The sequence below is a fragment of the Hydractinia symbiolongicarpus genome, chromosome 1 (genome assembly GCF_029227915.1).
Source record: "Hydractinia symbiolongicarpus strain clone_291-10 chromosome 1, HSymV2.1, whole genome shotgun sequence".
Lineage (NCBI taxonomy): Eukaryota > Metazoa > Cnidaria > Hydrozoa > Anthoathecata > Hydractiniidae > Hydractinia > Hydractinia symbiolongicarpus.
Window position 1 is genome coordinate 18,977,491 of NC_079875.1, and position 13,860 is coordinate 18,991,350.

A 13,860-nucleotide genomic window follows, 5' to 3' on the forward strand; every position below is an offset into this window, starting at 1 on the left:
CTCTGTTAAGCGAGGCAAGGTTGAGAAACGCAGTATTAGATCGCTGGAGATTTTATGAAATAAAATTCTCGAATTACGTAAGGGCGCGAAGCGCCCGCAAAGTAATTCCGATTTTATAAAAAAAATCGGAGAAAGATCTAATACTGCCCACCCTCCCACTACCTTGTATTTTTTTGTTTAGTCCAATGTTAATAGTATATGTATGTTCCTTCCGTTTAGGCTCGTACTACGCCAGCGGAAGAAGATAGAATTTCATTTATTTTGATAGACTTTTATTCATTTCATTTGTTGTAAGAACTTTAAAGCTTATAATATAGCATTCTCCTTTCAAAATTGTAGTTTTATCTTACATTTTCTTTGGTAAAATATATTATTGGGCATTGTTTAAAACGAAATAATCCCAAAATAAAACACCTCGGTCGAACTGGCTCCTACTTTGTTAAGCGAGGCAAGGTTGGGAAACGCAGTATTAGATCCTTCTCCGATTTTATTTATAAAATCGGAATTACTTTGCGGGCGCTTCGCGCCCTTACGTAATTCGAGAATTTTTAAGCATAGCCCGTTTCTCTGTTCTTGGTGCACCGGTCAGCGGTAAAATTTTTAAGATAGAATGGAAACGTAACACGGAGATAAAAATGGACGAACTGTGACTTCAGAAGGTTAAGTTGCTGAGGAACGAGGAAAGAAACATACATTGAGTTTTATAATAAAATAGTTTAGTTATAGTTTGTTTTTCTATTTATTGATAATACAGGTCCTGTTTGTGAATGATTTTTGTGGGGTAGTAGAGATAGAAGGTTTATTTATGTGGATTAAAAGTAGATAGCTATGGCTGCTAGAAGAACTGCAGGTCTTGTTCAAAGGAATACCACTCGCTCTACGAATAAGGAAAATTCTAAAGATGGTAATCATAAAATAATAAATAGTCCAGACCAAAACGTCGATGATGAAGCAGATTCCATGGACAAAGAGACCCGTTTGACGCTAATGGAAGAAGTATTACTACTTGGTTTGAAAGATAAAGAAGTAAGGCTTTGACAATGTTATACCATTTCCTATCAGTAAAAAAATAAATAAATAAAGGTATCAGAAAAATAACACACCATCTATAGAGCTATAACTATATATTAATTCTGAGAACCTTTCTCCGATTGGGTGACTGTGTCACTGTACAGTACGTCAAGTACCACAGTCAGTCAAGTCAAACCGTCATATAATTTAAAAAAACTTATTAGATCCTGTTCTAATCATATGATATTTAAAGAATATAATATAAGAATATAATAAAATATTAAGCCATGGAAAACTCCACTGGTTTGCCTATCCAACATAATGAATTACTCTGTAGCCAGCTAGGGGGCTGTAATTAAATTGTGTGCCAGCTGCAGAATTTTTGTTATTGTTATAGCAACTAGTGGTTAGCCTCTGAAAAATGCATATTTTGCAGGTCCTCAGATTTTCGCCTGTCATGTATTTTGTGCATTTTGGTATACTTCTTAGTGCAAAGTAATAAAATGATTCCATTTTAGACACAAAGAATACGGCTATATGTGTGGGATTAGAATACTATCTTTGATTTTCTAGAATTCATGTCTACAAAACTAGAAACTTTAAAGTCTGGCGTATCGTAACAACAAATTATTTTGATTTCAATGATTGGATTAAAAAATAACTATACTTAATTATTTCTTTGTTTGTTTATTTCTTAATACACATACTACAAAAGAATTAAATTATGAATCCAACTTTTTCTTGTATTGACACATATCAGCCAAACGATTAAGCTTGTCCAATCATATCAACTGATTTCGGCAGGATATAGGTATCATTCTCTTCACTGGAAATCCAGGTTTAAATCTAAATTTTCAACTATCAACGCAACATATTGACCAAAATATCAAGCTTGTCCAATCAGATAAATTGATTTTAGTACTATACGCGTATCCTTTTTTAAGTGGAAATCAGGCTTAAAACTTTTTTTTGCATTGCTCTGGTGGTTTGAAAATAATTTTCATCATTTTTTATGTTTGCTCACCATGGTTAACCAATTACAGATCAACTATGCTTGTCATTACCATTTAAGGCCAAATGTTAGATATGTTACAACCCAGTTTAAATAGAATTTAAACCGGATTGTAAGATACTCTGCTTAGTACACAACTATAACACATTGAGAATCTTAGTTTTAAAAGGTTATTAAAATTAAAACGTACCAAAAGTAATCTTGGTATTATAGATAAAACTTTTGTAACGAATTCAACAATGGAATATTTGTCTCCACAAAGACTATTTGATTGGAAAAAATGCAGGTTGTCAAACTGACCATATTTGACATAATACACTGCCATTAATAAAGCTGTTTACCCATACTTTATTAGGTGACATCTTAAAATTTAGTTGAACTCGCCGTGTTAACACATAAATTAGTGACGTTACTCCATTTAAGCACAGCACAGAGCTGAGAGGCCTGCGCCAGGGTCATGTTCGGATGTCCGTCCTGATGTCAGAAAAGAGACAAAAAGGCCCTTGGGACAGGGTTAAGTCTGAAAGCCTGTGCCATATAGTGTAGTCAAATTAGAATGAAAACGGAATGAACCCGGAAAAAATTGTTAACTTAGTAATTTTGGTATCAACAAAATCGCAATTTTATGTAGAATAAAATATCAAAAATCCTCCGAAAAACATCTTGGGCAACATTGTTTTTTCAGGCCAAACCTGCCAGGGGGTCTCAAATATGGTCATGCTATATACCGTTAGAAGCGAAATTTTATTCTGATTACAAAACTCTTAGGCATTGTTGTCGGAAACCAACAGGGAAAAAGATATCTTCAATTTTCTGTCGCATGCAGGAAAAAACATTTCCAATCCCAACCACCCCCTCACCTTCCACGGGCCTTAAAAAATGAAAAATTTAATATTTCAAAGCAGTTCGGTATATTCATAATAATTCATTCTCTAAGATAGTAAAAATGTTGTCATAATCATCATCATTGTCATTATCGATAGCAGCGTCACATAATTTTCACAATTGACACCGTGACAATCTCTACATGCAGATACACATACCAAACCATGTTCCATTCTACTGTTTAATTAACATTTTCGAACTTTCTAATTCGAATGTTAAGATCAAACATTTCAAACGTTTGTAAAAATTAGTTTCTGACTAACGGTGCCTAAGAGTTTTGTAATTAGAATAAAATTTCGCTTCTAAAGGTATACAGCATGACCATATTTGAGAAAATTGCCAGAAAACCCATTTTTCGACTGGGCCAAAATACTCCCTGCCGGGTTTGACCTAAAAAAACAATGTTGCCCAAGATATTTTCAGAGGATTTTGATATGTTATTCTACATAAAATTGCGGTTGATACCAAATTTACTAAGTTAACAATTTTTTCCAGGTTGATCACTAATTTGACTACACTAATAGCTTCCAGCAATATCTTGGTTTCCTACATTTTCTACCACCCAGGCTTTTAAGGGCACCAAATAAAAATGGAAAGATACTTTGCTGCAGGAAGTCATCACATCCAGTGCTTTTTGTGTCAGAAAATTTTTATTTCTTGCCTATATTTGTAGTTATTTTTGTTAAATAAAGCAAGAGTGTCACTTAACTTACTGTTTGAATTTTCAACAATGTAAGGGACTATATTTCCAAACCAGTCTAAGCTTACATAATGTAACTAGCTAGCTACACTAGACTAGCAGTCCCACTGAAAAAGATAATGCATATTATAAGTTGTTGGGAAAAAACATGTTTTTTTTGTATGTGTATGTGTGTTATATAAAAAAGGCTTTTAATAGCCACTTTATTTATGAAAATTTATTTTTGCATGTGTTAGAGGGCTGACTAAAAGAATTTTTGCAAAAAATGTTGGGTGAGAATGAAATTTGTTGCAATTAGCATTGTGAGAATGCTTATATTTAAGAGGCTGTATGGATTTTTATGTATGGATTTTTGTGTGGAGGCAAAATGAAATCTTTTATGAATTTGGGTGGAATCAAAGTCATTTCAGGGTCCATCTCGGCGGTTAAAATGACCAAAATATAAAACGTTCAATAAACACATTTCACCAAAATTTGGTTTTCAAAGTTATGGTGTTATTAAAAACTCTATGTAAACATGAAAATTTTTATAGCGGTTTAAGATTTTCAACATTTGTGTGGGTGATTTTTTTAAAAATGTGTAGATTTACTAGGGGTGTCAAAATGTTTTATTGGTTTTGATAAAACTTGAAGGTTGAACAATCTGGCACCACACTGTGTACACCCAGTTTCTCAGGAGTGGATAAAATATATGGCAATAAACTCAGAACATGTTTTATTTAGACCCTCGATAATAAGAATTGCTGTTAATGGTTTCTGCATTTGTATCTTTGCAAAAATTAATCTGTTGTCAGAGATGGTTTACCTGGTGTTTCCCAAAATGCCTAAATTCAGAAATTCAGGAACTATGATGATAGGTCAAAAAAAATTTAAGCTTCATTACAAACTGTATTATATTTCAAGTAGTAGGTCATTTAATTTTACCAGAATTTATACATCTTTTTGTACTGTCGACATTAAAATGGCCACCAGGACTGATCAGGTTTAGAATTATTTCAAAATTTTTTTACGGCCATATACTGATATTAAAAGCCCTAAGATGAGATATCGTAGTGGTGAGTTATTTAATATTATATCTCCAGGCATTGAAAACAAATGAATATCAATTAAATGCATTTCTTAAACATCATTTTACTCGTTTAAAAAACGTGGTCAGACAATAATCATAAGCTGATCCTGTAATTCTCTAGCTGCAGCAAACATGAAAACAAACTTGAGCTAAAACTTTGTAAAATTAGCTTCAGTTTATTCTTTTATGTCGACAAATGCTGCTAGTTATACTTAAAAAGTGTCATATTTCATAAATGACCACCATGTATTTCCCCCAAAATAGCATCTAACTCTTTTAACAATTGTCAAATCCTCCTTTTTGTAGCCATACGGCTCGGAAAGGTCGATTACCCAGACTATTCTTTTTCTTATAACGATGGCTAAACCTACAAACAAGGTAATAATTAAGCACAACAAGCAGTTAAACAGGGCACAAAATATAAACGATCAGGATGACAATGAAGAAAGCTATTTGTGGGATGTAGTGTATCACTTTTCAATCCCTCCACCTGTTGCATCTTGTAATCCCACCTTGCATTGTAGAATTTTGGTTACCTTAATTAATTTTATAAAAAATGTAAAAACATAAGCAATAGAAATGTCACTTGTTAGAAGTCATTTCTACGTGTAGCGTAAACTGGAAAAGATTGTAGCTGTAACTGTCATCTGTTTTTCCCGTATTTAATGCAAAAAGTGTTTCAGAAACAATCGCAGAGAGGAATATTTTATCGCAAAAATATCATGGATTACAAAGTGTGACAAGGTGGAATTACAAAGTGCGACAAAATTGGATTAAAAAGTGCGACGGGATTACAAAGTGATACACTCCATGGGTGATTCCGTGAAGTGACAGACTACAAGATAAAATCACTTGTGTTTTTCCAAGACGGATTAGCTAGCTATATGAGAATTCAAAGCCACAGAATCAATAAACTTTATGTATTACCTTCGTCTTATGAAGTTCTTCAATCTGTGTTCATTGTTTATTAGTAAAAATTCTGTTATAGGGTTACACCTCGTTTTGGAATGACTGTATTTCTTCTGGACTTCGTGGCTGTATGATGATAGAGCTTGGTCTTAGAGGTCGCGTAGAGTTAGAAAAAACTGGAATGAGACGTAAAAGCCTATTAAATCGCAAAGTAATATTTCTAAACGACTCACCAACTGGGGATGTAATATTGGACGAAGCTTCGAAGTTAATTAAAGAGACTGATCCTCCTGAAACTATTCCGACATGGGTGGAATTGTTAAGTGGTAACTATAGAACTATGATTACATGCTTTTTTATAAACAACATAAAAGTTTCGTTAAAGCTCAATGTTGCTTAGGTTTCTTTCCTTTACATGCTCGACTGTTACTTACTAGTTACTTGATGACTATCCACTTGAAAGGAACGATTTAAGTGTTAGCTCGTACGCTAATAAATCAGATTAGTTTTACACATTTCTTTAGAAGCTGTTCATTTTTAAACTGAGCATGAGATTTTTGAGTAATAATCCTGACGAAATTAAATTCCTCCTAACATTTGACTTTTATAATAATAATCAGTTATAAGTAATATTGTCAAGTAATTGTCTTTTTCCTTTAGGTGAAACTTGGAATCCGTTAAAACTGAGGTACCAGTTGCGAAATGTTAGAGAGCGGTTAGCCAAAAATCTTGTTGAAAAAGGTGTGCTAACAACGGAGAAACAAAACTTTCTTTTATTTGATATGACCACTCATCCAGTAAACGATACAGCTATAAAACAGCGAGTGGTGAAGAAAGTACAAGAATCAGTGCTGGCTAAATGGGTGAATGATCCTCAACGAATGGACAAAAGAGCCTTATCCCTCATTTATTTGGCGCATTCATCAGACGTGTTGGAAAATGCTTTTGCTCCTTTAAATGACGAAGACTACGACCTCGCTACGAAAAGAGTGCGGGAACTGTTGGACCTTGATCCAGAGATTGAAGCGCAGAAGGAGAGTACAAACGAAGTGATGTGGTCCGTTATTGCGTCTTTTATTAAATGAGCGTGCGTCATATTCTATTTTTATACTTTCAACGCGCACTCAATCAAGCTTGTCGGTTCTGTTGGTTATACCTGGCAACTATTTTTAATACGTAAAGGTCAAGGTGTCAACATTGAAATGTCGAAGCTTCCCTGAAATTTAGGGCACGGTTGACAGATCCCAGAGTAATCGCGAATTCTAACTAAGATTTCTTTTTTTTTAGCATTTTTATTTCTAGAAAAAGTTTATTGGTCACAAGCACTCGTGGTATTGGCCTAATTCTAAATATTCTGAACCGTTTGACTGTTTTACACTTTGGTCAGTCACGAAAGATTTTCATTTTAAAATTTCCCCCCTTTGCAAAGGTTTATAACCTAGTTATTGGATGAATTTCAGTATTATATCATGACGGCTGACAATTCTGAATTTGAAAGTATTGACGATCTCATAACTCATAAATAACGCACACAGGATCTTTTTAAGTAGCACAAAAAAACTGCCCAACTTGTTTACCCTGGGCTCCAACTTGTGGAGTTCTACGTACCCTGGGCTCCAACTTTTGGAGTTCTACTTACCCTGGGGTAGACATCGATTTAAACGGCATTTTGTAGCCAAGCGAATACAAGAAATTACTCCCATTAAAATTTTTAACTTATCTCGGGGTCCACTCAACAAGGTCTTCTTCTATTTTTTTTGGTTGTAGTGAATAAACTGCCGGATATGCAGTAGTGATGTAAAATTGATGTGCAGTGAATGTGTGTGGGTTTGGTTGGTCGTCTTGTTTTACATATTGCAGTTACATTTAATTTGTAGTTATTTTTTGTGGTAAAAAATTCGTGTAGTTTAAAAGGAATCGCACTTGTACATAACACGTGTTACAGTAATCTTCATTCGTTGTGTTGTTTCAGTAATATTCGCCATTAGTTAAAATATTGAGAAAAATTAATGGAAACAAATGTATAAAATTTTTTCAAAGCAAACAATGCTAGAGGCCTGGAGAGACAAACGTCCGCCCCAAACAATGCAGCTTACGAAAATTTTTTTGTATTTTAAGTTAATTACTTTTGGTACATGATGTCTAAACTTCCGTACATTGTAGGTTGGACGATTTTGTCACGAGTTTTTAGTCTAATCAGGAAAATCACCCAGGGTACTTGCTAAAATGAAAACAGCTGCGCCAAACGAGGCGTAATTTAATGTGAGGCTAAGTATCGTACTACGATCGCAAAGCCTATTTAAAAAAACTCTGCTTGATTTAAATATATACGGCGAGATGATTTACTTTGTCTATTCCTTACGTTGGTTGGTATAAAGATAGAAAGCAGGGTAGGTTAAGACTTGTACCTGGTTAATGACCTGGATGTTATCTTCAGTATTTTAAAGAAATAATTAACACAAATAAGCCGAATATTTTTTACAATTAGTTAAAAAATTTTATACCGCATTGCGTGCTTCTCGCTATTGCGCAGCTAAGCTACCATTTTGCGTGACAGACGGACGGACAGACGTATACGGGCATTATACTTAGTTAAAAATATTGAAGATATTAGTTCGGTTTGTCGTTCAGCATTCATAATATTGTTCATTTCTTGAACAGAATAGTTGAGAAGCGACGTTTTGGGAGCCCTCAATCACCTATTTTTATGATTAGTAATTGCGTGGATTTTGCTTCGCTCACGAATTCACAGACTGAAGAAAAGTCCCTGAATCCCCACTCCCCTTTATAAAAAGCGTATTTTTTTTATTTTTTGTGATAAATAAAGATGAAATTATTTTCCTTAAATATATGCAATGCACATAATAAGTGATGGGCAAACTAGCCCAAAAGGGCAGAGACTGAAAAAATTTGTCTGTTTGTCTGTCTGTTACGGCAACACGAAATGCGACATATAAAGGACGGGCGACCCAGTGGATTTTTCCACAGTTTGACGACTTGTATTAAATATTCATCCATTGTTCTGTCGCGATTGCTTAGTTGGTTAGCGTTAAAAAACTGGTTTAAATTCCCCAAGACCAGTTTTTCAAAAAAAAACTTTGCAAATTCAATTTCGTTGATAAAGTTACAATTGACCATTTGGGATATAGGTAGTTAGTCAGTTACGAGTTGGAAACCAATACTGGCAGACAAGATAGTAATAAAACAAACGGCTTTTCAAACAAGTTATAACTAGAAGGATCGTTATAATTCGAGTTATAACTTATAAGTCAACCTCGTTCGCGAAGTTATAACAAGAAATAGCGGGAAAATTTAATACGTGAGGTGGCACAAATATGCCTGTGTTTTACTCTCTACTCGAAAAAGAGGCTTTGGCTGTAATAAGAAGTGAAAATACAAACCAATATCCGACAAATTTGCAGAATTTCTATATTCTACCAAAATTTGAAAGAAAACTAAAGTTTTTTAACCATTAAAGTATGTATATGTTAAAAAAGCTACAAGACTCGTCTTCGCTGCAAAAAACTTTATTCTATAAGTCCTAAATAATTGAAAAAGGTTAAATTGATCCCATTATTACATTTAACAGTTCACTAGATCTTACTCTGATTAGGTGCACAAATCTAAATATGAAAGTGGGAGAGATCAAGACCGCCTAGATACCGTGTAGCAGGCCATCAGGTAGCCATAAGTGCTAGGAATGGACAAAAAATGCAGCAAACTTAAAGTAACAAATAGCAGATTGATATAGGTGGCCACACAATTGCAAAATCTTCAATTTAATAGCACATTTGATTAATTTTGGTGGAAGAAAACAAACCTTAAATTTGACTTAAATAAGAACATGTTTTAAGAACAATTTAAGGCTAAGTTAACTCGGGATTATATTTAGCTAGCTGTTATTTAAACCGAAAAACTAAGACCGAATAAGCCTTAAGAACAATGATTATAGCCACGTTTTCGCTCTAAATTAACTGAATGTTAAAAAAGTGTTAAATATCATATATAATCTAAGTTACAATACAATGTGTTTATTCACACAATCCGCAGGAATGTGTGTTTGATTTAGCCTTATTTCGTCTCCGGATAAAAAATGAACACATTAGTGAATCTTTTACGCGACTCTTATGTGTTCATAGCTTCTATGTGTTCATACCTAAAGGTCTAAGCATAGTTTTCATTCCCCTGAACTAACATCCCCGAAACTTTTTATTTGCTTTGACTGGCTAAATATCTTTTACTGCGAGGTCAGGTTTTGTTCAAAAATTGACTAAAGTTGAAAAGACAACACAGGTGAGGTGAGAATGTAAAAGATAATGCAAAAAAAAAACAAAAAACAATCAATGCTTGACCTGCAGACATAGAACACATGCAGAGCGTCTGGTTGGTTGAACCCGTTCACTGATATCAGTCAGATAATAGTCACTGTGACTATGGTCAGAAGAGAAAACTAACTGAGCGAAAACACCGTAATTAGACGTACTGCTCCTAATTAGCAGAATAATCTAACCTCAATTGGATGACGAATGCCTAATTAAGCTAACAAATTCAAAATCATGAAATCCAAATTTGGCGAATTAAATCATTTGTTTTCCATTATTCTTAAAAAGTACATACGTTGCTCCAATGCACCTACAGAAAATCGTTTAAATGTACATAGCTACTACAGAACCTAACCTCATATTTAGGAAGGTATGATAGATTTAGTGCTTGCGTATCAAAAGGGGATAAACTGGTATACATAGCCTAAATATTGCTTCGTTTTACTCGTAAATTAGAGAATGCCTAATATATATAATCAAGTTTTGGATCATATCTGCCTTTTTGTGCTTGCTCAGGCATTCCCCAGGCCGGAAAATGTCAGGTGTTCTAATGCCATGACGTCAAGGAATTCGACTTGGAACGTCGTAGCCCATTGAGACTGGAAGGACTAGACCTATGGTAACCTGCACAGCCCCGTGGAACCACGTGATTTACGTGTAACGCTTTTAATAGACCACAACAGTTCATATTACAGCCTTAAGGGGCCTGTGCATGTAGTTGCCGGTGTTCTAAGGCCATGGTGCCAAGGAAAATAACTGGGGACATCGTAGTCCATTGAGATTGGAGCCCTGGACCAATGCTAACTTACCTGGACGTGTGGAACCACGTAGTTCACGTGTAAGGCCTTAATTAAGCGGCAAAAGATCATATTAATGCTTTCAGAGGACTGTGCACGTAGTTGACGGTGTTCTAAGGCCATGACGCCAAGGAACGACTTGGGACGTCGTAGTCCATCGAGAGTGGAAGGAATAGACCGATGGTAACCTGCTCAGGCACGTGGAACCTCGTGATTCACGTCTTACGCCTTAATTAGGCGGGGACAGGCCATATTAATGCCTTCAGATGCCTGTGCTCGTAGTTGACGGTGTTCAAATGCCATGCCGCAATGGAAAACGACTTGGGACGTCTTAGTCCATTGAAAGTGGAAGGACTAGACCAATGGTAACTTGCCTGTGCGCGTGGAACCACGCAGTTTAAGTCTAAGGTCTTCCTTAGCTGGCAAAAGACCATATTAGAGCTTTTAGAGGCCTGTGCATGTAGTTAACGGTGTTATAAGGCCATGACGCCAAGAAAAATGACTTGGGACGTGGTAGTCCATTGAAAGTGAAATGGCTATGCCGATCGTAACCCTCCCAGGCCCGTGGAACCTCGTGATTTACGAGTAACACATTAATCATGCGGCAAAAGGTCATATTAGAGCCTTTAGAGGCCAGCTAGTGTATATTTCTGCCTAAAAAACTGCCTAATAATTTACATTTTTTCCAGTTATAGTTCGATCTACCAACGTAATATTCTTCTGTTTTTTCGGCATACATAATTAGATTTCTGCTTTTAAGTTTAGCTGTTAGTTCTCGTTTCAGCTTCTCAATCTCGAGTGGATTAGATATCACCATACTTTATGTCGTCAGTGTATTCAAGATTTATATTAATGTGACGTTTGTCTGGTCTCGCGGTAGTATAGTTATGTTCTTGAAGTTGGTATGGTACTGGATTACTTGATTTGCAATAGCTATGATCTTCGTGTGTTTTCTCCAAGGTTGTAGCTAAGTAGAAAGTGAACTCATTCGCTGACATACAATCACCTTAAGGGGCTCCTGTTTTAAGGAATGTACTGGACTTTTATCTCTACTTGGATAAGTTTATAGACAAGATGAAGTTCGTCTGGTTGAAGTATCATTTGCAAATCAGTGATCAAGGATTTTCAGTCGAATGAAGCGAAAGCTTTGCTCATATGATGCATGACTATGTGCACTATGTGCACCATTTCTTTAGGTTCATCACCTGTTTCAGCCATTTTATTATAGATTAAAGCAATGCGCTGATGTATTTCATCAGGTGCGTATTTTAGTAGATCGACTGTTGTTCATCACAGCTTGGACTTTTATTATTTTTCATTTTATTTGTAGCTTTCCTTATTTTTTCTGTTATCATTTTCGCCGGCCTAATAATTGGAAGCGGTTGGGTACTTTTATAGAACTGATATTTGAAGTACTTTGATATAATTTCTGCTTGTTGCGTTTCATTGGCAGTTAGCCCTGATTCCGTCTGTATGAGTAAGGATTGTTTTGGTATTAGTTTTTTACCTGCTTCATAACATGTGTGTTGGTTAACTTTTCCTTTTGTACATGTTTTGTGATGTTATGCATTTTTGTCAGTATTCCATTTCTTTCTTTTGATGTTATCATTTGTAGGGTTTCGATTTATGTGCAATATCTTTTGTCTATCTGATAATCTTTACATTTCGGGATTGTATTATCTTTTTGTTTTTCTACTTTTTCTAGGACCTCTGTTGCTGTTTGTTTGATCGTTTCTACAATAATACTCCATCTTTCCCGATTTGTTTTTTGTTCAGGTATGGCATTTATATGTTATTTAAGTTTGTTTTCATATTGTGTTCTAAGTTCGAAGTTATTGATGTTTTTTTTGTTGATTCTGCTTTTTGGTACAAATTTCTTGTTATGCCTTAAGTTTATTCTATGTCGGCTATTACAATTTTGTGATCGGATTTCTTTTTCATTTTGTTGTGGGATCTGGAGTTATAAGTGGTAATGCTTAGATTTTCTTTCACTAGTATAAAGTCAATTTGATTTCTGTATGATTTCTCTTTATCGTGTTGGTTTTCGCGTCAATGTGATCTTTTCTCCTTTCTGGACTTTCCTAGGTTGTAAGGTGGAATGGTTTGTGCTTATAAAAAAATTTGGATAGTTTTAGCTGGTTTATATTTGCGAATTCGAGGAGTAATTGACCATTTTCATTTATCGACTGATTGAGTATTTGCCAACTGTTTTGTTGTATACGTTTTCTAACTAATTATCTGACAGTTTTGTTTTGGCATTAAAGTCACCTCCAATTATCACTATATCTTTATTTTTTATTAATTTTAATACACATCTAAGAATGTTATAGAATTTGGTTGTTTTTTGTAGGTTTTGTTCAGTTTTTTCATTGTAGGAGCATAAGCGCTGATGATATGTAGCCAGGGGCGGATCTAGGATTTTTTTCTGGTTGGGCAAAATTTGATAAATTGGCAAAGTAATATTAAGGGTTATGGCGTTGTACGAGGTAAAGCGGGCGTTTTGTGTTTTTATTATAAAAAGAGCTAAAATCTTCCCAAAAGTGAGGTTTTTAGTTATTAAAAATCCTTCCTAGATTAGAAATGAAAGTGTCTTATAGCTCAATAAATAAAAGCAACCCCCGTAACACTTGTATCCTCGCTAAAACATGCGGATGGAAAACTCGTCTGTTTAGTAAATTTGACTCGAAACAGGGTTAGCGTTGACATAGTTCCTTTGAATGACATACCACACTGGTATCATCTAAGCATATTTTTTACGTTTTACGCATTTAACACGAGTACAAGTAATCGCTGAGTTACAAGTTGGGGAGTTACTTTATTTCAAATTATGTAATAAGTCTAATAGCTAATAATACAACAAAAAATTACATTACAAGATAATTTTTTCAAAAATTACTATAAGCTACTAGTTTATAGTTTTTTTTGACGGGAAATGTCAGGAGACGGTTTTATATCTATCCTCCACAATTACAGCTATGCCTTTGCTGGATTTATCTTTACTACAAGAATAATAAAGATTTCAGTGCTATCATACCATATCCTTTCATATGAGTTTCTTGTACTTCTACAGCGGTTAGTTTGTATTTCATAACATCTTCACATATCGTTTCTGTTTTTGTTGGATCGAGAAAGGCTTGGAAGTTAAAACTTCCAAA

General features: G+C 34.8%; 1 protein-coding gene across 1 annotated transcript; it reads left to right on the forward strand.

Moving 5' to 3' along the window:
* Positions 1 to 592: 592 nt before the first annotated feature.
* LOC130645147 (Golgi phosphoprotein 3-like) lies at positions 593 to 7,540 on the forward strand. The gene is made up of 3 exons (XM_057451039.1): positions 593 to 1,026; positions 5,666 to 5,912; positions 6,247 to 7,540. Exons 1-3 carry the CDS (start codon positions 829 to 831, stop codon positions 6,669 to 6,671), a joined length of 870 nt encoding a protein of 289 aa, XP_057307022.1. The 5' UTR covers positions 593 to 828; the 3' UTR covers positions 6,672 to 7,540.
* Positions 7,541 to 13,860: the final 6,320 nt, after the last annotated feature.